Genomic DNA, 26,241 nt, shown 5'->3' on the forward strand with positions numbered 1-26,241 from the left:
GGGCTGTAGGACATGTTAAGAAAAGGAAAAGCGTTTGCCCACAACTTCCTGTTTCTCTATAAAATTTATTTATTGTACATAAACTTGGAAAGTATTCAGATCACTTCAAAATTGGATAATATGGATATTTTTTCTTTTTCTTTTTATTTTAATCTATGCACAATAATCTATGCCAACGAAAATTTAAAGTAAATTTTAAAATAAAATTAAATATCAAACACAAAATGCTCTTATTTAGATTAGTGTAATGTCTCTGGATAAAGTTTATCTTGAGATTTTGATCAGATTGGGGAAAGCAGCTTTAGAGGAATATAACAATTCAGAATTTAAGTGATAAAGTTGATCATTTAAATGTACATTTATCCCTTAGCAGTTTAACATGGCACATCTGGGGAACAAGAAATGGCTGTATGTTCCTATATATGATGACTTAAAAAATGGGTGGGATTGCAATGCATTGCATTGCATTGCATTGCATAAACCAGGCAGGAAAAATCACTACTGACCCTTCACACCCTGGACACAACCACTTTCAGCTCCTCCCTTCTGGAAGGCGCTACAGTACAGAACATTGTTTACCAAAACTGCCAGACACAGGAACAGTTTCGTTCCCCAGACAATCACCCTCATTAACAACTCACCATAATTATATTCCCTGCTTCTTATCTATAAGTACTGCATTATCAGAACTGTCATCACATCAATGGTATCAAGTATGCACACTACTGCTGCTATATATTGTACAAAAGCATAATATTGCACAATACTGCTTTTTGCACTACCATGCACTCTCCACACCTTATGTACATAATTGATCTGTCATATACTCCATATTCCTATTTAATACTCGTACTGTCTATATTGTCTCACATTGGCTGTAATGTCTTGTATAGTGTGGTTTGTCTCGTTTTGTATAGTCCAAACTAAATGTATAGTATAGTTATTTATGTCTGTACTTTTATGAGTCACAAACAGCTGGAACCAAATTCATTGTGTGTGTGTGTCAACACACTTGGCCAGTAAACCTGATTCTGATTCTGATTTAGAACCAAGGCTACATTAAAGTTTTATTGAAATTCTGCAATTAAAAGGCAACGCCACAAGGCAATGATTCTCAACTATTTTGTTTTCTGGGTCACAAGCTAAGGCATGTACAATTAAGGAATCAAGGTGGGATTAATTAGGGATTGGGATGCACCCAAGCCTCATGGAACAAGAAGAGATTATTCATACCTACTAATTTATTGTTTATCCTGCACATATTTTTCATATTCATGGTCACACATAAATGTAAAACTGCTTTTATTCTATATTTTGCAATGAATAAAACATTAATTGAAGCTTAATCACTGATAATAAAATAAGCCACTCGGGTTATGTGGTTATATATATTAACAGTGTAACGATTTTACTAAACAAATGGATGCAACAGAAAATTCAATTATCAGTTTACATTTCAGTAAGAACTCTGACAGACCGATGTAAATGACAACGGAAAATGCAAATGTTAATACTGGTTCTGAGTTTTGATTTTGAGCCAACGTTAACTGCAAAGGTTTTCACACACTTAGAAATGCGATAGATAAAGCAATGGGTTTTAACCCACACATTTAGTTTAGATATCTGTGATTATTACTGTTAACCAGTATCTTTGCTTATTGTTTGCTTTTGTAACTTTCTTTTGCGGCAGTGTTTTGTTTTGTTTTTAAACTGAAAAATGCAGGGAAGAAGGTTTTCACCAAAGTGTAAAAATTAAAATTTAAATCTGTTTTAATTATGGGTGTAACATAATAGCACCGCTAAATATACATCATTTAAAAGCTTATGTTTCTCTGTCAAAAGTATATTCCCATTTGACTCAGACATGTTATGTAATTCATGTTATGTCAGAATTCATTGTATCCCATTTTCATATAATCAGTCCACTGTTTCCTTATGTCTTCTACTGTTTAGAACAAATAAATGTAATGTTATGAACATGTACGTTTTTTAAACTATGTGCAAAAGAATTGTAATGTTATGAACATGTACGTTTTTTGAACCATGTGCCTGTAGACCAGTAGTGATGCAAAATCTGAAACATGCAATATTCTCATAACCTTGACAAAGAAGACACTTATGCACTGGAACTTATGTACTTATTATCTGGAAATGTGGTCTTTGTTCCAGGCTAAAAAATGCAGATACAGGGATAGTGCCCAAACCCTGAAAGAAATAGATAAAACATTCTGTTAATTTTGCAGCTGAATGTTGCAAGTGTTCATCTAAAAATTATCTTGTGTATTAGTGAAACTGATTTATTCTTACCTTCTCTTTTATGAGCCACTTGTCAAATCTGCAGACAACCTATACAGAAGAAATACATTCAGTTTAATACAAGGAATGGACTAGTTTTGGATTTAACAAGCCTGAGACTCCACTGAAACCAGGCATGGCATGGGTATGCTTACAAATGCATGTGTCTAAAGATACTGCTGGTTCGACTGAACATGTTTTATTCTCATAGCTTAATTACCGCTGGCTATAGTGGTAATCAATTAAGCTTATTGTCAATCTCCAGGACCTTAATGAATCTTTTTTTATAAATTCAGTGGGATAAAATAGCGAAAGATGATCACCACCAACAGTTCTTTTCAACCCAGAACAGACTGTAATTTGCTTTTGCTGCAATGGGTTACATGATCTGAGTATTTAATGGTTAAAATGATATATTGATTTAGTTATGTAAGTTTCTAGTATTTGTCAAGTTATGCAGGTAGAATTGTAGTAAATTTCATTCTTTTATATTCTTTGTGGGGGTCATGATGGCAACAGATTATGTTAGCTCAGACAGGTATAATATCTGTATGGTAATGAATTAAATAACAAAGAAAGCATTTGTCTTTCAAAGATGCATTTGTATCAGTACATACTAGTGTCCGCACTGACAGCAGGGCAAAGAGCTTCCTTGACAAAATTGGGAGAAGGGAGGTCAGGGAATCCATGACCAAGGTTCACTACTCAGCAGCAAGCTGGGTAAATTCCACTCTAGCACCCAAACATGAGTAGTTACTGAAAAAAACTGAAAAAAATACTGAAAACTTAAAACATGCCTATACCGTACCTAGCCTCTGACAAAAAAACAAAATCTGAGCATTAAAAAATGTACAGGTATTTTTTGGAATTTCTATCCAACTTCTATTTAGTTAGTTATTTATTCATTAATACATTCATTTTTGTGTATGTGAAAAATCTAGAATCTATAAAATGCCAAGAATATCAAATCAACAAAAACAAATCTAATTGTCTCAGAAAAGTTGCATGTAGGTAAAATGTGAAGTGAGAATCTTTCAAGTTTTCAATTCTATATCATGCGTTTAAATTAACTGACTTGTACTATATACAAGTTTTAGCCATAAATTTATGAGCTTAACTGAGGTTGTTAACCTGTTAGTTGATATTAGTTGCTAAACAGCCTACTATCTGTTTTTGAAGAAAAAAATATTTGCATACAGCTTTAATACACACACAAACACACACACACACACACACACACACACACACACACACACACACACACACACATTAGCATTTTCTTTGCCAACTGATAAAGATTTTGTTCCAAAACAAAATAGGTTAGGAGGGTTTTTTTTTTTTGTTTTTTTGTTTTTTTGTGCCTGAAAACATACAGACATTGACAGCCTGAAAATTGCCTCTAGTTGTTCATGTTTCACCTGGGGTAAGTTTTTAACCAGCCTGTCACCAGTATTCCTGGGAAAGGCTCTGGATGGATGAATGAATAAATAAATTAATTCATTTGCATATAAGTAAGTAGATTTATTTATTAATAAAATTTAAAATAAAATGTGTAACAAACTTAAAACATCAACTTATATAACCAGTAGAACAATTCATTTTACATGGGAGCTTTTTTACACTTAACTGTACTGTGGTAACTGCTGGCTTTAAATAAAAAAGTGAGTAAATTATTACCACTTGTCTTCTTTGGCCATTTCTTTTGTCCTCAGTGTACGGAGCTTGAGGGACATGGTCCGTATAAAAGCAATAACACTGAAATCTTTAGATTAACACAGCATGATTTATGTTTAAGCATGTAAAGTGAATATTAATAATTATCTAAACTAATTCATATAAATAAACCAATCATTATACTCAGGTATACAAATACTAAACCATGAAACTGAAATCAAATCTTAAGGTAAAGCTTCACCATAACCTTCTTGTCATAGTCTAAAACAATTCTGCTTACCAAAACAGTTGCAATTCTTCTGTCTCTGTAACTGTGAACTTAAACAAAAAATACCCAGACAAGTAAAATGCAGTTCTGTAGATCGGACTGACGAATGTATATAGATGGATCTAATATTTATCTACCCATTTTTTCTGGTCATGAGAATGCTTTTCCGAAGAAAATCCTCTTGTAACATGACAATTCGAAACATTCCAGTATTTAAATATAACCTTAAGGGATAGACTCATAATGCTTACACCCTTAACCATATGACTACTACACACAGACTTGTTTCTACAAAAATCAAGTTAACTATTTCTCTTTCAAGTGCATTTGTTAAGTAAACTAAAATTATCTGAATCTTTTGCTTACTTTTCATTTTTAGATTGTCTCTTACAAGAACGTTTGTAAAGCTAAACAATTAATAGTACAAAAATATAATTAGTGCTCTGCTAGTATATTCCTACTGTACTGTATAATTAAAAAAAAATAAAATAAAAAACACAACAGCCAGGGTTGAGATAAGGTCTGCATTGATTTATAAGGTTATATATGCCCAATAAGTAATCCTTTGCTGTTCTAGTCAGCATTGTATTGTAATATTATATTTTAACATGGCTGATAATTTTTTTGGTTTAGTATAAATGCTGAAATATGAATAGCTTAATAGCAGCTGTTAAGTTTGGATGTCAATCACATAGACTAAATAACGCTGGAGAAAAAAACAAAATAATGCTTTCTGTGCGAGTCAGTGAGAGGCAACATTGCCAGAGAGAGGATAGTGTTTCTTAGAGTAGGAAGCTAGATATAGTTTTGAAAATGCAATAAATATTTTTTTGCAATAAATATTCCTATTATACAATACACAAACCTCTAATTTATTACTAAGTTATTAATGGCTGGTGGACATAACCTGGTGGATATGTTTGGATAACAGAACCACAGTAACATATGTAATTAGCATTTGGGTATGCCTCCAATGAAAATCAACTGAAAAATGCCAAATTACCTACCTGACTGGGGCAGTGTTGTCTACTTTAAGTGTTGTCACAAGATGCAATTCACACGCAAACAAATTTCTAGGGTCAAAATACTGTGATATGATATTAGCTAGTCAATGGGGTTCATCTATTTGGTCCTCAAGTTCTTTCTTTTTTTCAGATTTTGTCATGAGCTGGTGTCCATTTAACATGCTTCTCATGAGACTGGATGAAGCTCTCTGCTTGTTAGCAAGAACATCAGCTAAAAGAGTTAGGGTAGGTACACATGATTCAGGTGTTAATATAACAGTATTTATTGTTATTCAGAGTGACTGATATATAGCATGTCACTGGGGACCATGATGTAGATCTTTAATATAAGAATATTTAAAATGATATACATGCCAGAAGAGTTTATTACCATGAGTTTATTAGCCTTGAATTTAGCCTCTATTTTTTTTAACAATATTATAATATGACAAGATTCTTCTACTTGCTTGATTATCAATCAATATATTGCAATGTGACATTTATATACTTTGAAAATCTCTGACAGAATCTGTATCCTGTATTTTTTCCTCTTTCCACTTTCTCAGAATATCTTCAGTTGCTTTTAGGGTTGAGTCATCCTGTTCATAGAAAAAAAAATTGATGTTGCACTGTGATGTAATACATGTTTCACAATATAAACTATATTTAAATGGCACTTATCATATTCCCACAAACAGCTTTCTTATAATAAGCAAGTATCTCCTAGCTACTTTAGAAACGAATGTATTATTTTGATAGAACATGAATGGGCCTTGAACCACTGTGAAGAGTTCATACATCAAATCACCTTCACAAAGCAGATTCTAATGTAGTTCTGGAAATCAGCCCTGTGTTCCGGGGTGCAAAATGCAGATACAGGGATAGTGCTCAAACCCTAAAATAACATACAATAGACCTCCAGTTAATTCGACACTATAAAACAACGGGGACATTGAATATATGAAATTATTTTCTAATCAATATGATTTTCAAATCTCTTACCTTCTCTTTGATAAGCCATTTAACAAATCTATAGTCATAAGGTTCATCCTTAGTGTTTGGTTCATCCAGATCAACTTCTACAGGAAAGACACAGCATTTAATACTGGGTACAGACTAGATTTGGGTTTTGATTTAATAATCAGTATCCATGGAAAGAATGTGTAGTTTATTGTATTTGTTTACAAATCCATACACCAATTTTTCATCACACCAACAATGTCCTTTAACATCAATTGTAGGTAGGTTTAAAGTTGCTAGCTTATAATCATTTAAAGGATGTTTTTAGACACTTGTAGAGGATTAACCAAGACAAATTAAAATCTCTAAACTCACTGTCAGTTTAAATCTCTAAACTCACTGTCATGCTAAAAACCTGCTAAGCTACTCATTAGCTAGCTAAATTTCACAGAAGGTGGTAATAACATCTAGCTAACTAAACCTAAAAATAAGCAAAATTGCAAATAAAAACGCAAATAACAAAACATAACCTTATTCATCGAGTTTATTTACAATATTTACATATAAAAGAACTAAAAATAACCAGCTTTACTAGTTGCGTAAACTGTAATGAATTAGTTCACAGACTCACTAATGCAGCTCCCAGCTCCTTTGAGTCTGATTGGTGACAATATGTTTACATTTAACATGTCAGTCATGTTCATTACTGATTTAGTGATTGGTTACAAGGTTCCACCCTATTGAGAGGTCTCCCAATCATCACATGGAGAAGCATAAAGAAGACAGGGAGGTGACCAAGAACTCAACTTTCACTTTTATGAAACTGGTCATCAGAGCTTATTTGATATTGTGACCATATAGAGATTTCCAAAAGAGCCCTTCCCAAAATACTTTTATGCCATGAGAAAAAACAAAAAAAAGGGCTCTTGGGTCTGACTAAAAAAAGCATCATCAAATTTCATAGACCGTGCTTTTCCATATGAAGGGAAATATGAATAGATCAAAGGCAGAGGCAGCCTTGATGAAACCTACACAGACAAGTTGCAAGTCACACTGCAACTATAAAGATGCATATTTCCCAAAATAAAATCCCGAATTACTTATTATAAGGAGTGTCGAGGAAAGCCTGGAGCCTATTCCAGAGGGACCATGCAAAACATCTATTACAATATCGGTAGGTGTTAATCAAAGGGGTCTTAGATTAACACTAATCTAAATGTAATATTTCAGTGTTTCTAATAAATGTATGAAACATTTAAATATTTATGTTGGGCAGTATTTGTGCAGATGGTGCTGCATTTATTATTATATAGTTACTCTGCGATATGTAATTATAAGTATTGTCATTTTTATTGTACCAGTTCCCTGAATTGCCTTGCATGTTTTATGATACTGTGTGTGTGTGAATACTCACTCAAGGTGGAGATGTCTGTGACGATGAAGTAGCCACCGTCAGGTACAAAAGGTTGCAGCCCAATGCTCCTCAGGCACTCAGTTAGCCTGAGCCGTTTAGCCTGAAGCAGCATGAGTTGTTGTGTGAAAAAGCTTTCTTCTGTACCAAATGTGTCAAATTCCCTCTGAAAACACACAGCAACAGCCTCCTACAGAAATAAGCATACTTTGTTTATTTTTTTACATAATTAAATATGTTGCAGTGTACCATTTACAGTGTCAATTATGTTGACTTTATGATCATGCAGTTGGTTAGTGTATAGCTGAATTTTTTATGGCTTAGATTATATTCCATAGAATTCATGTTGTTGTTGAAATTTTCAAAATCCAGTTCTTTTGTACTCATTTTGGATTACGTACCTGAGTCGGAGTAGGACAATGCTGTACAGAGTTCTGATGGATTTTTTGCATGTGATCCAAGATGTGTCTTGGTCCTATTGCCCAGCCCACCTAAAAAAATTGAACCAGTTTCTTACATTAACTTCTTACTGCACTTAGCAGACACCCTTATCCAGACTGACTTGTAATGTCAAGCTTGAATGTGAATTGAAATGTCAAGCTTGTTCAATAGATCAGGGTCTAAGAATACCATAAAGGTAAATCTATGTTAGAGAAGTTAGTACAGAAAGAAATCCCAAAGTAACAAGTGACAGAATAAGCAGCTGATTCTCCTCATGTTGTGTAATATAACCTACATGACGATGGTTGCATCATTTTGTAGTGATGCTTTTCATCAGCAGGCAATCAGAAGCTATTTAGTTTTGAAGGCAGTATGTATGGTGCCAAATATAGAGCATTCATAAAAAAAATCTGTTCAAGTCTGGAAGCAAGAGACTTGTATGAAGGTTCAATAAGACAATGATCCTAAATATACACACTAAGGTTATGCTGGAGTAGTTCAACAACCTGAATATTTTAAATTTGCCAAACCCAGACCCCGCAATCCAATTGAGAATTGGCATACCATGAAAAATTGGTAAAACCTTAAGGATCAGATATGCACAGCTGAAAGTTTCTGAAATACTCAAACCATTCTGTTTGGTACCAACATTCATGCCACAATCAAAGTCCCAGAGATCACACTTTTTCTTTATCCTTATATTTTTCTGTGAATTTTGTCTTCTTTTGGCATTTTGAAGAAGTACTTACAACCGGGCTATGATCTACCAGTGTGAAGTGTGTATATATAATTGTATATACTGTATATAATTGTATTGTATAATTAGATAGACAAATAAACAGGGTTTAATAACAGAAAAACATGACACGGACTAGAGACAGGACCAGACAACAGTAGATTCCGCGCTGCACCAGGCAACGCGGCTTAACTAAATACTACTAATAATCAAGACACATGAGGGACAGGTGTGCAGAAGCAGGAAGGAAGAGACAAGGGACGGGGCAGACATGTGACAGAAAAACATAAACAAAAGGCACATGGCCAGAGTCCGGGCAGAGTCCTGACAATAATACAGTACGTATATATATATATATATATATATATATATATATATATATATATATATATATATATATATATATATATATATATATAGGGTATATAATACATCTCCGATGCTAACATACATCCATTACTACTGGATGAAGCCTTGGCCTGGAGGTGAGGTCGTCAGGTGGTCCCCAACTTTCACTGGGTGTTTCGACCCTTAACCACAACACCCTCCAGTTGGTGGGTAAGCAGTAACTGGTCAGGTCACTGTCCCTCTCCTAAGTTTCCAGTTTATATCCTCTCTCTTATGCCAGAGCCAACAGGAGGCTCTCTCTGCCGCTTCCCCCAGCTTACAAACAGCTGCTTTCCTCAAGTGACCCCTTAGTTCAACCTTTGTTAATAGATTCCACTCAGATTGAGCTGGGAATCCCCGACATCCTACTTCCACCGTCATCAGCCAACATGTCCACCCTTTATCCCGACAACCTTCAACAAGTTGCTGGTATTTGGCTCTTTTCCTCTCAGCAGCTTCCTCACAGCCCTCCTCCCACGGCACTGTCAACTCCACCATGATGATCTTCCTTCCCTCCGGAGACCACATGATGATATCGGGTCTTAGAGTTGTAACCAGTATTGCCTCGGGGAAGTGGAGTTTCCTCCCCAGGTCAACCTCCATTTCTCATCCCTTGGCTGACTGCAGAAAGTTCTGCTTAGCTTGGCTGTGGACGACAGGTCTTTGGCCTTCTTTCACAAAGGCAATGGTGCTCAGCAATGATCTTACTCTGGCTGGTTGTTTCTTCCTCCTTTCTTGCTCCAAGATGTCTGCAAGCACTGACAGCACCTTGTCATGGTGCCATCTGTATCTCCCCTGTGTCAATGCGGTCTTGCACCCTGACAAAATGTGCGCCATTGTTCCTCTCCCACCACATAACCTGCACAGTGGGTCCTCCCCCACCTGTGCAAATTGACTGGGGTTGGTAAGGTGTCATACACTGCTCGGAGTAGAAACGATATACCGAAGGGCTCCAGCCGCCACAGTTCACTCCATGTGATTGTCCTCTTGGGGAGGTTCCACCTCATCCAGGCACCTTGGGTTGCAAGCTCGATGGATATTGCCCTTCTCGTTTATTCCTCAAGGTTTCGAACTTCGTCCTGGATCATGGTTCTCTTCTCCCTAGGAGTTGACTTTGACCACTTCTGGAAATGTAATGTTCCTAGACCCTGTCTTCCGGTACAAGGGTTTCCGATGATATCTTTGGTCATAAGCAAATATTCTACCTGGTTAATTGCTGTGCTGGCAGCCCACCTGCGGCCTGATCTTGTTCTGATTCCTGCTTCCCTGGTAAGTTGGTCCTGAGAGTCCCTATATGTCAGGGACAGTCTGCATTTGGCGACTTTAAACTCCTCCACCACTGATGACGGGGAAGCTGGAGCTGGCCTGACCTCATGTAAACCCCAAGGATGTAAAGCTTGGGGGTATTCCCAACCATCTTCTAAAGTGCTTGTTGAACTTCCTCTCCATTTCTTCAACTGTTGGTAGGAGCACTTCATATACAGTGAGAAGCCACATGAGTCTTGGAAGCAGGCCATGTTGGTAAATCCAGCACTTGTATTTCCCAGACAGGCCAGACTTGTCGATCTTCACCAGCCACTCTTCAACTCGTGCTGGAGATGCTGTTCTTATCTGACAGGGAATCATCATACCACTTTCCCAGGCATCTAACTGGGTTGCACTGGATGTTTGGGACCACTTCCCCTTGAACAAGTAGCTTGAACTTTCCAGTTGTTTTGCCCTTTTGAATCACCAGGTCCTTGATTTATTGGGCTTGAAGACCATCTTTGCCCAAGTGGCCATGCTATCCAGTTCTGCCAGGACCCATCTTGCCTGCAAATGATTTGGCGTTATCACGGTAAGATCATCCATGAATGCCCTGATCGCTGGCTGTTGACATCCTGTTGCAGTCTTTGGTCCCCTTGACTTCGTACTCGCTACAGAGATGATCAGGTTCATTCCCATGATGAACAAGATGGGAGAGATTGTGCATCCTGTCACTATCCCCTTCTCCACTGGCTGCCACTTTGTTGTAAACCTGGCGGACTGGAATCGCAACTTGATGTCTCTCAGGTAACTGGTGATCATACCCTGGAAGCAACTTGAATCAACTTATGGGGAATAGACCCATATGCATTAACGAAGTCAAGCCAGACAACTGTTAGGCTGCCCTTCTTCTCCTTTGCTTCTTGGATAAGTTGGCTGAGAACTCCTGTATGCTCCAAGCACCCGGAGAACCCTTCCATACATTTACATTTACAGCATTTGGCAGACGTCCTTATCCAGAGCGACATACATAACTGCTTAAATCTCTAACATTGAATACATTAATGCTGGCTCACTAAGTTACATACATAAGATACCATGAGTTTAAAACATTTGTTCAAAGTTACAATGAAAAAGTGTCAAAGGTATTTTTTTAATGCAAAAGATAAGGAAAGAAGTGCTAGTTGAAGTGTTTCCTGAATAAGTAGGTCTTCAACCACTGCTTGAAAATAGCCAGTGACTCAGCTGTCCGGACCTCTAGGGGAAGTTCATTCCACCATCTTGGTGCCAGTACAGAGAAGAGTCTTGTAGTATACTTGTCTCTTACACTGAGAGATGGTGGAACCAGTCGAGCAGTGCTGGTACAGTATATCAGAGGGTGCGGGGTGCAGTGCGAGGAGTGATGAGGGCTTTGAGGTAAGAGGAAGCTGATCCATACCACCCTTCTGGATAGAGGTGTTAATATATCCATTCTGGGTCATGTAAGCTCACATTCTCTTTGCGAGCACTGTGAAGAAAATCTTTCCCTCCACACTAAGTAGGGATATAGTTCGAAACTAGCTGATATGTGTGGGTCCCTGTTCTTTAGGCACAAAGCACCCTTCCACCCTTCTCCAGCTTGTTGGAATGGTTCCCTTGGACCAAATTACCCACACAGGTTCCACAGCCTTCGGAAGAGCTTAGGGCATCTTTTGTATACTTTGTACGGTATACCGCTTGGGCCCGGGGCCGAAGATGATCTTCTTAACTACCTCTTGAACCTCTCTCCATGATGGGCACTCTGTACTGAGGGATGTGGTAGGTGGGTCGATGTTAAAAAGCCTGAGATTTTCTTCCAGGGCCTCGTCTCTTCTAGGGTCACTAAATCCTTCCTCAACTGACTGCTCCACCTCCTCTTTGGAACTTATTAGAGTCCCGGACCTCACCTCACACAGACGTGATTAGGTGAAGCGGTGCGGGTCCTTCATAAACTGGGCTCTCAGCTCTTCTTGTTCTGATGTGCTGCTCCTGGAGGCTGGCTGTCAGCTCTTTTATTCCTTCCTTTTCTCCTGTACTTGCCATTTTGAACTGCTTCCTCAGGGTTTTGATCTCCTGCTCCAAGCACTTTGTCCAGATCTTCATCTAACCTTGACCACTCCTCCCTGTCGCTCATTCTGGGCCACTTAATTTTTTTCCTTCATTGCCTGGGGTGGGCTTTCTGGATTGGCATTGGTAGCTCTCCATGTGTGGTCCTGGGGGGTTGCCTGCACTGAGAGATCCCTAGGACTATGGTGTGCTTCCTGCCTAGGGTTCTCCTCCATCTCACCAGACGGTTCGTCTGAGCGGTGTGCATGCATCCGTCCTTGTCCACACGTGGATTTGCTCTGATATACCTTGAGCCCTCTTACACCTTTGCAGATCCTTCCGCAACTGCATTTCACTTCCAGTGCCTCACCAGAATTATATCTGTCCTGGTGAGCCTCTCTTCCCCCCCCCTCTCGAGAGACTCTGGGGGTATTGCTTATTTGTCAATTTGTCAATTCAAGTTCTGAACAAAGTGTCAGTGTCCCAATGGCCTTTTCACAAAGTTTATAAATGTATTAACAATTTCTAAAATTTTCATTTGCATTAATCATCAGTTCACCCCTAATTTTCAGATTTTCATATGATCAGAGATGATTTAGAAAAGCATACATCTGTCTATATAGAGTAGAAACCCCCGTTGCATTTAAGAGAGCAAAAACAAGCCTTCAGGTTAAAAGGACTGCTATGCATTTAGCATCAAACTCAAAAAGCTTCAGGAAAGAACTGAATAAAGGGTCTTAATTCTTGTTTTAATGCAATATTTAACTTTTCGGTTTTTAGAAATAATTCAACATATCGTCAAACATTTTCATAATGTAAAAAAATCTGAATACTTTCTAAAAACATGTTATGTGATCCAATAAACAGTAAACTGTGATATAGTAAAATAATAAAAGTGGATTACACAGTATGACCCCATTACCTTCCATCCAGTGACGCCAAAGATCTTGCCTGCAGTCCCAATGGTAACAGTGCGCTCCCACATGCCAGGAAAAGTCGCTGTAAAAGGATATTTATCATTACATAATAGATCACACACACCGGTTAGTAAACTGAACTATTCCATTATATCACAAGTTAAGAACTTTGCCTAGGTCCTAAAGGTTCTTAAATATATATATTTTTCTTACCTATTTTAATATGTTGTGCTCCATCATATGTAAGCAATTCATATACCTCATCACTGATACAAATAACGTCGTGCTTTATACACAGGTCAGCTATCATCTGTAACTCTTCCCTCTGAAATACCTACAAAAGAAATAGTTTGCAAACAAAATAGTTTGTCTAGTTTGCAAACAATATTTGCACATCAGATTAATATCCGGAGGAAAATGAGGGAACTCACCTTGCCCAGTGGATTACTGGGATTGTTAATGATAATAACTTTTGTTTGAGAGTTAAATTTACTGGTCAGCTCTTCAGAACTGAACACCCAATCAGCACTGGACACAGTTCGACCGGTGACTTTTTGCTGTAGGATAAACACCAGCACCCCAGCTTTTTTATGTGTAATAAATTATGGGTGAATTCAGAAATGTACAATTCAACCAAACAACCTTACAGTACAGTTTTTTAAAATGAACACTCACAGGTTTGAGAGGCACATGGACAGGTTTTCCTCCTGCCATTAGCGTCATGGGCTCATAGCAATGATAGGAAGGTTCTAAAATGATCACCTGGACCGATACGCATGAGAAAGGTAGAGAAGGATAACAAAATTATGAACATTCCCAAAATAAATCTAGCAGAAAGTCTTGCCAGAAGAGTGAAGGTTATTAGTTATTAGTTATTAACAGTAATGAGGGACTTAATATTGATGTTAGTATTGAGATACAGTATACTATTTATTTATATATATATATATAATATATATGTCAATATACTGTCAAGTGTCACGCATTGAGAGTGACAGTCACGCCTTTCAGATTTCAGTCTTTTGTCACGCTCTCCCACCACACATCGTATTTCTCACGCAGAAAAACTTTTTGACTATTTATCATATATTTAATATGCCGCAGTGCCCAAAATGTATCTGTCTGCACCGCTGTCTCTATGGAACCGGGCAGGAATCAAGTGCATCTCCCCCAGAGTTCTTAGTCGAGCCCAACACTTATCAGCCAATCAAAAAAAGAGGCCACACAACAGCCAATCAGGGTAAGATTTAACGCAACAACCAATGAAAAAAAATAACATACTGTATTCATTAGAGAGGGTATTTTCGATGGTTGGTTTGAACAAAACCTCAACACGAAACAGCTTGTCTCTGGACGGACACTGTCGTCAATCATGACCCTAAAAATGGCTGGGCTTGAGCCGAACTGTTTTAAATGGGAGCCAACATTACAAATGATAAAGGAGGCCAAAAAGGCAACAAATACTTACAATAAACAACACTAGTCATAATATCTCTCTCTCTCTCTCTCTCTCTCTCTCTCACACACACACACACACACACACATTAATAAATGGAAATTAAACAAATCCTGGTGGTCAGTGATCCTTACCGAACACAACAACTCCCCCATTATTATTATTCTTTTTGTTTTTTGTGGGGGGGGTTGGAGATGTCACGCTTGCCTGTCTTCAAAACTTGAGAGCCGTATATATATATATATATATATATATATATATATATATATATATATATATATATATATAGATAGATAGATAGATAGATAGATAGATAGATAGATAGATAGATAGAATATTGATGTTCAGGAGACCACAAATGTATGGCCATATAGAGCTCATTTGTAATTATACTCCAGTTTGTCCAATTTACTATAAAATCAGCATTACATTAAAAAGTATTTTGTCCAAACACTTTCTATTAGTTACCGGAGTTTAGCTGTGATAAGTACTTTAGGGGACTTACTTCATCGTCCTCATAGACCAGAGCTTGAACTGCATAAAAAATAGCCTGATATGCTCCCATGGTAACCAGGATGTCCTCCGTGGGATGGATGTCTCGGCCCAAAATCCTCCCAAAGAATTTGGCAAGGATTTTGACAAGAGGTAGATGCCCCTGTAGCTCACATTACACCTTTCGTTAATAAACTGAATTTATATGGGCACTGATTAAGTTAAAAATCATTTTTACTTAAGAATCATCAAGGGAGAACCTGAAGGAATGTACTTTTTAGGATGGGTTGCTAAGAAAATACCTACATATCAACTTTAGGATAAGGGACAAGAATGTTAGCGGTAAGAATGTATGGAAAAATAATAGCTCTCTTACATGACCACGTGTGTACTGGTGCATATGAAAGCCTCCATTGACAGCATTAGAGAGAGCCTCCTGAGCAAAGCTGACTAGAGGAAAGTCTGGAAATCCTTGGCCCAGGTTCACTGCCTTGTACTCAGCAGTTAGTTGCAAAAGTTCGGACCTTGCAGTAAACAAAATGGTAAAAATCAAAGTCTATATCATGTTGGCATGCTCCTGTGTATATTTATAATTAACTCAGGCAGTGGATATAAGCTTATATGTAAATAACAAAATTTTCATTTAGGACAAAATGTTTGTTTTTAATGTTTTTATATGACTCTGTTTAGGTGTAGCCCAGGAACACTACAAATGAGTCTACAAATTGCGTGTGCATATGAAAAGTGGGAGAGGTTTCAGAGCAAACAAGTCAGTTTGCATGTGAACATGTTTGGAGTAAGAGCACAAAAAATACTTCAAACATGCCCGTACAAGAAAAGGCGAGTAAATCAGTACCATATACTTTTGCTGACTGCCTCACTCCTGGGTGTGTGCCGCTTGCAGGACATGGTGATGTGCAAAGCAAGAGCCTGTTTCAAAGTTTAGCGTGAAGAAAAACAATTAAATAAAAATAAAAAAAAAATAAAACATTATAAATCACACATTTTTTATTTGTGTGAATAAATTTGCATTTTATCCATACAATATGATCTTCATTTGTATGCTACAAAATTACTGCACCCAAAGCTTGGACCAGTTTGACATTAGACAATGACAGAAGCAAACAAGCAAATAATTAAATAAATAGAAAATATAATAGAAATAGACAACACTATTAACACTTATTTGCTTACCAAAATAGCTGAATAGTTGAATAGCTCAGCCAAAACTGACCTGAAAAATTATAGCAAACCTAATAAGTAATATTTTGTTGCCTCCTTGATATCTACTCTGCCTTGTTCTGCCACTTTATGTGGAGTTACAGAATGGTGTTACCACTCCTCTGGACTTTCCAGTATTTAAATTATATGTTCAAGAAACGAGTTGCCCTTGAATTTGCATGAATATGACTTTTGGTTAACAAACTTTGATGTTGGCTTTGACGAAGCAAGTATTAGCAAAGGCCGGTTCTTTTTGGAGGCAAGTGGACAGAAAGCTTGTGAAATCTAGTGGAGCGCTAGGGTGTCAAAACATTTGGAGGCAAGTGGAGACAAGCATGTGATGTCATCCGAATACTCTTGAGGAAGTTACCCTCATTGCTCTGAATGTTTTGATATAGTACATGCCCATGTTGTGCTAATTTTTGATTTTGCTTATTTTGGGGCGGGGCTACACTTGACGTCACATGGTGTCGAGTGATGTCACCAGAATACCCGGTGGGGTGCCAATACTTTTGGAGAAAACTGGCTACTGAGGGTTTGGACATTTCATGTCAATACTGCAGTCATTATGGGATTCTACTTATTATTATACAGCATAGAACAGTGCATGTTGAATGAACGATAGATAGATAGATAGATAGATAGATAGATAGATAGATAGATAGATGGATAGATGGATGGATGGATGGATGGATGGATGGATGGATGTGTGGTAAATGTATTGACTGGGGGCCAATACTTTTAGAGCGGTGCCTGAGCTCTGCGCACGCTGCGTGTGAGAGAGCTTAGAGGAATTTTAAGAATTCCTCATTCAAGTCTATGGGAGTTTTTGGGATATTTGATCGTTGACTACGGGAAAACCGAAAGTTCCATCCCTACCCCGAAATAAAACTGTGTCCGGAGTAAGGTCTTAAAGAACCTGGCCAAGTTCAGTGTAAATCACTCAAAAACTTGCCGAGATATAAACCTCCAAATTTTATAATGGTAATCTATGGGAAAAAAAGCCACTTTGAGCTTCCGTACTGGGAATGCTGGAATTCGGATCGTTTAGAAAAGTAATAGCTTGCACTGAATTTGGTGCATGTGGCTTGAAAGCTCTAGGAGGAGTAGCAATTAAAAAAAGTTGGCTAAGAAAAATAACTCCAGTAGCATAACAGAATGTTGGCTTTTACAAAGCCAACATAATAATGTCATATGGGCATGGTGAACATCTCATTGCAAAACAGTGGCCATTAATATCTGTTTTGTGACAGATTTTGCTGCTGTAACTGATGAACTGTGAACTGTGAACTGATGATTAATGCAAATGAAAATTTTAGAAATTGTTAATACATTTATAAACTTTGTGAAAAGGCCATTGGGACACTGACACTTTGTTCAGAACTTGACAAATTGACAAATAAGCAATACCCCCAGAGTCTCTCGAGGGGAGGGGGGAAGAGAGGCTCACCAGGACAGATATAATTCCGGTGAGGCACCGGAAGTGAAATGCAGTTGCGGAAGGATCTGCAAAGGTGTAAGAGGGCTCAAGGTATATCAGAGCAAATCCATTTTGCTGTAACTGTAACTAAAGTGCTGTCCACTTTTCTGGGAAGGCTTTTCACTAGATTTTGACTGTGGTTGTGAGTATTTCTGCTCATTCAGCCTCAAGGGTATTAGTAAGATTGGGCAAGGAGGCCTGGGGTGTAGTTGGCATTACAAATCATCTCAAAGTTTTTCAGTAGGGTTGAGTTCAGGACACTGTGCAGGGACATCAGGGACATTGTCATGCTAAAACAGGTTTGAACCCCATAGTTCCGGTGAGGGAAAATTAAATCGCTATATATACGTTCTAGCCAATTTTATGCTTCTAACATTCTCGTATATAGTTCTGAAACTGTGGTCTGCTTTCTTGGCTGTAAAATGCACATACAGGGATAGTACCCAAATGCTGAAAGAACATACAAAACACATCCTGCCAAGCTGTGCTCCATTTACTGCTAGGCACATTATTGCAGTTATTGAGGCTGTCATTAGCTTGATGACAACCACTATAAAGATATTGTGTGGTTTTTGAAAATTAATCAAGGTGACGGTTCATCTTCCATTGCCAAATGCAGTGTATATGTGCTGGGAAATTTTGAAGGTAAATGCAGATACATGCGATTTCTACACTATATAGTTTATAGTGATCATACCATCAGTGAGTAATTAGATAAGAAAGAGTAGATAGTGGCATCGGTTGTTACACTTGTTTGATTATTAGCCCTTAAGGAAGTTCTTGTTACTGAGCCCCTGTATTGTTATCATCTTGTAGGCTACATTTTTCACTCTACATATAAATACACTCACCGGCCACTTTATTAGGTACACCTGTCCAACTGCTCGTTAACGCAAATTTCTAATCAGCCAATCACATGGCAGCAACTCAATGCATTTAGGCATGTAGACATGGTCGAGACAATCTACTGCAGTTCAAACCGAGCATCAGAATGGGGAAGAAAGGTGATTTAAGTGACTTTGAACGTGGCATGGATGTTGGTGCCAGACGGGCTGGTCTGAGTATTTCAGAAACTGTTGATCTACTGGGAGTTTCACGGACAACCATCTCTAGGGTTTACAGAGAATAGTCGGAAAAAGAGAAAATATCCAGTGAGCGGCAGTTCTGTGGGCGCAAATGCCTTGTTGATGCCAGAGGTCAGAGGAGAATGGCCAGACTGGTTCGACCTGATAGAAAGGCAACAGTAACTCAAATAACCATTCGTTAAAACCGAGGTATACAGAAGAGCATCTCTGAATGCACAACACGTCAAACCTTGAAGCGGATGGGCTACAGCAGAAGAAGACCACACAGGGACTAGTAAGGTGTACCTAATAAAGTGGCCGGTGAGTGTATAAATATGAGGACTCACTCAGGGAGGAAATGTCTGTGATCATGAAGTAGATGATAAAAAACCTGAATGAATACCTGGACAAAGAGCTAGGAATAAGAAAGTGCTATTTTGACATCTGTTAAGCAGTCAAAGAGTGAAACATGGGACTTAGCTGACATCAAAAAGGCTTATGGTAAGACACAGCATTTTAGGGCAAACCTTAGAAAAGATGGATGGCCTGATTGTGGGCAAACAAATTCGACAACACCTGTACAAGTGTGACACGGACAAACCACAACATGAGGTTAATGCAGAAAAAGCAATGGTTTGTGCTTTAGATGAACAGCTACAAAGTGAAAAAATTATAAAGAGAGACTGCTGGATGAGAACAACAGGTTGATGACTTTGCTTCCTAAACAACCAAATAAACAAATAATAATCAATGAGGCATACCCGGCCTATATGACCTAGCCGCAACAGGGGCCACTCTATCCATTCAAAGAGCTCAGAAAAGTAGAGGATCAACAACAGTATTACCTAACAGGAAAAAATTAGCAATTATTTTACAGGGAGCCATGATGACAGTGAGCAAGATTCATTCACATATGTTCATGTCACAAAGGACAATTTAAATGCTAGGCTTGCTCCTGTCATTGTAAAAAACAGACGAACTGAAATTGAGATGGACAGTGAGGAGGAGTATGAAGAGAATGGCAAGAGATGAACTTCAATTGTAAAAAAAAAAAAAAAAAAAGAAAAAAAAAAGAAATGTGGTTCAAGAAATGTGTCCCTTGCAGAATATACCAACCAGCTACACCAGAACAAATTGACAAGTGGTTGAACGAGTTACCAGATGCATACAAACAACCACAAAAAGTTTGGCAAATGCTTCAGGGCCTACAGAATATTTACACCTTACCCCCACTAGATGGAGCAATGATTCTCAACCTAAACCTGAAGGACAGTGACTAAAAAAGGCTAACTGCAAACATTGAAACCAGAGTTGGTGAGCCCCAAGAGAACATTGAGGCAAGATGTGAAAACCTTTTTGTTTGATCTGACACCTGCAGAGATTAACTGGATTAAAATAACTTCTTGCATCCAGAAGGCAGCAGAAATTATGAGGAACATTTCCAACAAACTTTGTTGGAACATGCTTGTTTGAATCGCAGCAAAGATCTCGATCAGTATACTAGTAAGCTTTTAAAAACTGCATTTGTTAATGGGCTAAAACTGGAAATCTCAAAAGCTCTTAAAATCAGATATGACAGCTGGGACTTTGCAGTATGGATTCTCAAGATACAGTAAGAATGAACAGATGGAGGTCTCGTGTAATCCCACAGTATGACAAGGAAGATGTAAATATTGCAACAAAGAGGGACACTGGTTTCAAGAGTGCAAAAGGTGGCTGAGAGATAAAACTGTAGGTAATGATGACATGGATAAAAGATTTCATATGCTCAGACAAGAACAAAAAAACAATGCATTTGAGTTGCAGGAAAAATGAGTAACCCCTCTCTGCAACATCTGCTAGAGGCAGTTCATCAAAAAGATAAATAAATGACTTTAATGTTAATTTTTTTATTGGCTACTGTAGCAGAGTTAACCTACATCACTGGCTAACCAAATCAAGCTTTCCATGACTTAGGAGCACATTACCGCAAATGGAGCGGGGGCAAGATAATATTCTGAGCAGAACTTAAGCTATTACAATGTACATTGGACCTCATGAAGTGGAAACAAGCATTTGGCTTAGAGAAATCAAACAACATTTATTGCGGTTTGCCACACTGCTGAAATTTATCTCATCACTAACCTCTGAGGATGGCAAGACAACATGGAACAGGCACATTGTGTAAGACACACAAAAACTGACAGAATGGACTTCCGGGCAAGATGGCGTGTTGAACAGTCGCTCGCGTCAGAGAAATTGTCCCAAATCTGATTATCTGCTGATAAAAACGCTCCAAACAATTAAAAAGTATGATCAAACCGGCTAGACTGATAATTAAAGAAGGGGACAGTGAAAAAAAGCACAAAGATCCTCGAACAGTCTATATACCATGACTACGATATGGAGGTTAACACAATTAGTAAAAGAAAAGACTCGACTACGCCAATAACTCCGAGTAAGATTCCAGCTGGGAAAAAGAGCAAAACTACATTAAAGGAACACGAGGTGTCTAACCTGACCATACTGGAAGCCATTCAGAGTTTAGAGAAGAACTTTAATGAGCACCTGATGCAATTGCGAGAGCAAGCTAAGCAGAGTAGCAGCATGATTGCTAGCCTATCCAAAGCCGTGCAGTTCAATGCTGAAGAAGTTAAGGAATGCAAAGGGAAAGTCATCGAGTTATAAAAGTGCAATGAACGTCTGTGCAAAGAAAATCAAGAGCTTAAAGAGAGAATCAGGGACCAGGAGAGATATAAGATGCAATGGTGTCTGAAACTGAAAGGTTTATCAGAAAGAAAGGACGAGAACATTAGAACAGACATCATACAACTGTTCAAGGAGATCGCCCCTGACATGGAACAGCGACAGCTCGAAGAAGCGATTGATATTGTGCACAGAGTCGGACGAAAAGAAGACAACAGGAATAGACATGTAGTTGTGTTATTTGCTCGGAGACTTGTCAAGGAGCAGTTATGGCGTTGCTGCAAGGATTCCCTGGTGTGCAGAGAGAAAGGTGTCCACCTCGCCGAGATGCTACCACTAGAGGATAGAGAGGCAAGGAAAAAACTGTGGCCGCAGATTGAACAGGCTCGTCGGGAAGGAAAGCGTGCCTACTACCGCGGACCGCATGGATACGGGTTGTCGAATTGGTTAAACGAAGGAAATGTTTGATCTACTGACATTAGAGGTCTGAAGGAGTGTGTTAAGAGGACATGGGACTATTGTTGTATTTGCTAATCAGCGTAAGTTTCTTAGTTTAAAATATCTCCTGTTCAGCAATGTTCAAGTGTTCAGCCTCATTTGCTTCGTTAAAAGTGAGGGGTCTAAAAGATTTAGTCAAAAGAAAAGCATTATTTTTATTTTGTAAAGGGCGAAAACCACAATGTCTGTTATTACAAGAAACTCATTCTTCCGAAGTGGATGTTAAGTTTTGGTCTAACCAATGGGGTGATAGAATACTGTTTAGTCATAGGATCAATAAGTCTGCTGGTGTTGCAGTTTGTTTTAATAGGTTTCCAGGTGATATAGTCACATACAGGACCGATAGCCAAGGTCATTGTCTGATGGTGGTTCTAAAAATTGATGGTTGTTTTTTCATACTAACTAATGTGTATGGACATAGAACTGTTGCCCAAAATAAACAAATGCTTGAAGAAATTACAAATACTTTATCAGAACTCAAAATAGTTTATCCTACAGACTTTATTTTAAGGGGAGGTGACTGGAATATGACACCTGACGAATGGGAAGATAGATGGCCCACTAAATTTGACACCTACCACTTAAACCATACAATGGGGGAATTTATGAATAAAAATCACCTGATAGATATTTAGAGAAGCCTAAATCCAGATGTAAAACAATATTCCTGGTTTAAACCAAATAATACCTGTAAATCTAGGATTGACTACTGGCTGGTGGATTACTTGCTTGGAGAACTTGCCTCAGATATCTTGATTTCTAAAGCCCCATTAACAGATCATTGTATTGTAGAAATGAAATTAATTCCAGTTGATAGTATAAGGAAAAATAAAGGCTACTGGAAATGTAATGCTAGTCTGTTAAAAAATGAAGAATATTGTACAAAGATAAAAGAAATAATAATTGAAATTGAAAATAATGAGACTATAAATGTTTTTTTGCTGTAAATGGGAATTTGTAAAATATAGAATTAGTAAGTTCCATAAAATTTTAGTAAGGAGTTTGCCTTGAGAAAAAGAAGAGAAGAATGTAACTTGTTCCAAGAAATTAGTAAATGCTGTGATAAGGCAGAGTTAAACAGTGAAGATAAAGACAAACTATGAATATTGCAGTCCAAATTAAATGATATGTATTGCAAAAGAGCTCAAGGTGCGTTTGTGAGATCGCGAGCAAAGTGGATAGAGCAAGGAGAAAAGAACACCTCGTACTTCAGCAATTTAGAGAAGAGAAGACAGGAAAATAAGGCAATATCAAGCCTACTGATAAATGGATCAGAGTGTAAGGATAATAAAACCATTGAGAAGACGGTCTTTGCATTTTATAATAATCTCTACACTTCTGCATATTCTCAACAACATTCCTCAAATTTTCTAAATAAAATTAAAGACTTCATACCCAAGATTGATGATTCATTTAAAGAACTGTGTGAATTAAAAATTGAAGAACTGGATGACGTGAGCTTAAGATTATCATTGAATAAATCCCCGGGTACAGATGGGCTCACAGCCGAATTTTATAGATTCTTTTGGAATCTATCTTATTTAAGGCAATTCAAGAATGCATACCTAAGAACGAGTTAATGACAACCATGAAGCAAGGCTTAATAATACTTATTCCCAAACATGGCAAAGACAAAAGATTGCTAGATAATTTAAGACCCATTACGCTTTTGAATACTGATTATAAATTATTATCGGGAATTATTGCAGCTAGAATGAAAAAAGGCTTGTCCCAGATAATAAATGAAACACAATCTGGCTTCCTTGCTGGAAGATCTATTCATAATAACATACGACTGGTATTAGATTTAATCGATTACAGTCATACGTTTGTAGATCAGGGTTTCATTGTTATTTTAGATTTCTACAAAGCTTTCGATTCGGTAGAACATCCCTTTATTTTAGAAACTTTAAATCTTTTTGGTTTTGGACAGAAATTTACAAATTTAATTAGTCTGCTTTACAATGATATAAACAGCTGTGTATCTCTGGAACATGGCACATGTTCACGGTTCAGAGTTAAGAGGGGCATTAGACAGGGCTGCAACAGCTCCCCTTTATTATTTATATTGGTTGCTGAACTACTGTCTATTATGATTAACATTAATAAATCTGATGGCTTAAACATCATGGGAAAACACATTGTCATAAGTCAGTTTGCAGACGATACAACTCTATTTCTAAAAGATGAAAGGCAGATCTCCACAGCGTTGGATTCAATCAGTCAGTTCTCAAAAGCATCAGGTGTTACATTGAACATTAAAAAATGTGAAATTCTTGCTTTACACAATCATCCAGCTCGCGTAATTGAGAATATACAGGTTAAAACAGAAGTCAGATATTTGGGCATCACGGTCACTAGACATAAAGAGATAAGGGAAAGAGAAAACATTCTTAGAAATATTGATAAATGTAAAGCAATATTGAATTCCTGGCTACAAAGGGATATAACAATTTTCGGTAGGGTTTTATTATCCAAGATGGAGAGTATATCCAGAGCTATTTACCCTGCCTTCTCTTTAGAAATATCAGATAATATGATCAATTTATTAAACAAGATAAATTTCCAATTTATTTGGAAGGATAAATGTCAATACATTAGAAAAGCTGACATGGTTAAGAGTATTGAAGATGGTGGCCTGAATGTCATAGATTTTTCTGTGATGAATGGTGTACTAAAATTGAAATGGTTGAAGTCCTTTGTTTGTCACAAAGATGCTTTTTGGTTTACTATCCCAAATGCTATTTTTCAAAAGATGGGTGGAATTGATTTTCTTTTGCGTTGTGACTATGATGTATACAAATTACCTGTAAAATTATCTGATTTCCACCAACAAGCTCTTCTGTACTGAAAAGTAATGTTTAAGCACAACTTTACACCGCACAATACACCTTTGTGGAACAACAGATATATTCTGAGTAATAGGAAATCATTGTTTTTTGGTACTTGGATGGAAAAAGGTATATGGGCAGTAAGTCATTTGATGGATAATTTTGGTAATTTGCTATATTACACTGACTTTTGTGATAAATTTAGTGTCAAGTGCCCAATTAGAGAATACAATAGAGTGATAATAAGGGCATCCCAGCACCCCTGAAAACAATGATTCAGCAGCTTGTAATTTATTATAACTCTCAATCAGAAATGAGGTCACTTTGCATTGAGGCACTGCTGAGATAGTATGGATGCCCAGGTTTCTTTGACAGTGGCCTTCAGCTCATCTGCATTTTTTGGTCTCTTGTTTCTCATTTTCCACTTGACAATAGTTCAGGTCTGGTGAGTTTGCTGGCCAGTCAAGCACACCAACACCGTGGTTATTTAACCAACTTTTGGTGCTTTTGGCAGTGTGGGCAGGTGGCACACAGCCAAAACCAGGTGCCATGTCCTGCTGTAAAACGAAATCAGCATCTTTAAAAAGCTGTTCAGCAGAAGGAAGCATGAAATGCTCTTAAATTTCTTGGTAAATGGGTGCAGTGACTTTGTTGACCAACACAGTTGACCGACACCAGCAGATGACACTGTACCCCAAATCATCTAGGACCTTGGTTTCCAAATGAAATACAAAACTTGCTCTCATCTGAAAAGAGGACTTTGGACCACTGGGCAACAGTCCAGTTCTTCTTCTCCTTAGCCCATCTAAGATGCTTCTGGCATTGTCTGGGGTCCAGGAGTGGCTTAGCAAGAGGAATGAGACAACTGTAGCCAAATTCTTTGACATGTCTGTGTGTGGTGGCTCTTGATGCCTTGATCCCAGCCTCAGTCCATTCCTTGTGAAGTTCACCTGAATCGATTTTGATTGACAAGCCTCTCAAGGCTGCGGTTCTCTCGGTTGGTTGTGCATCTTTCTTTTAACTTTCTGTTCAATGTTCAACTTTCTGTTAACATGCTTGAATACAGCACTCTGTGAAAAGCCAGCTTCTTAGGCAATGAATGTTTTGTGGCA

At 37.8% G+C, this 26,241-nt stretch overlaps 1 protein-coding gene across 1 annotated transcript; it reads right to left on the bottom strand.

The window, feature by feature from the left end:
- Positions 1 to 5,672: 5,672 nt before the first annotated feature.
- Positions 5,673 to 16,673, bottom strand: LOC132840628 (kynurenine--oxoglutarate transaminase 1-like). Its single transcript, XM_060862422.1, has 13 exons — positions 16,545 to 16,673; positions 16,207 to 16,280; positions 15,727 to 15,874; positions 15,364 to 15,513; positions 14,078 to 14,164; positions 13,834 to 13,959; positions 13,616 to 13,736; positions 13,408 to 13,484; positions 8,014 to 8,103; positions 7,616 to 7,802; positions 6,244 to 6,320; positions 6,050 to 6,136; positions 5,673 to 5,840 (listed from the first exon to the last, which is right to left on the bottom strand). The coding sequence occupies exons 2-13, from the start codon at positions 16,257 to 16,259 to the stop codon at positions 5,742 to 5,744; spliced, it is 1,302 nt and encodes a 433-aa protein (XP_060718405.1). The 5' UTR covers positions 16,260 to 16,280; positions 16,545 to 16,673; the 3' UTR covers positions 5,673 to 5,741.
- Positions 16,674 to 26,241: the final 9,568 nt, after the last annotated feature.

Source organism: Tachysurus vachellii, chromosome 26 (genome assembly GCF_030014155.1).
Source record: "Tachysurus vachellii isolate PV-2020 chromosome 26, HZAU_Pvac_v1, whole genome shotgun sequence".
NCBI classification, from domain to species: Eukaryota; Metazoa; Chordata; class Actinopteri; order Siluriformes; family Bagridae; genus Tachysurus; species Tachysurus vachellii.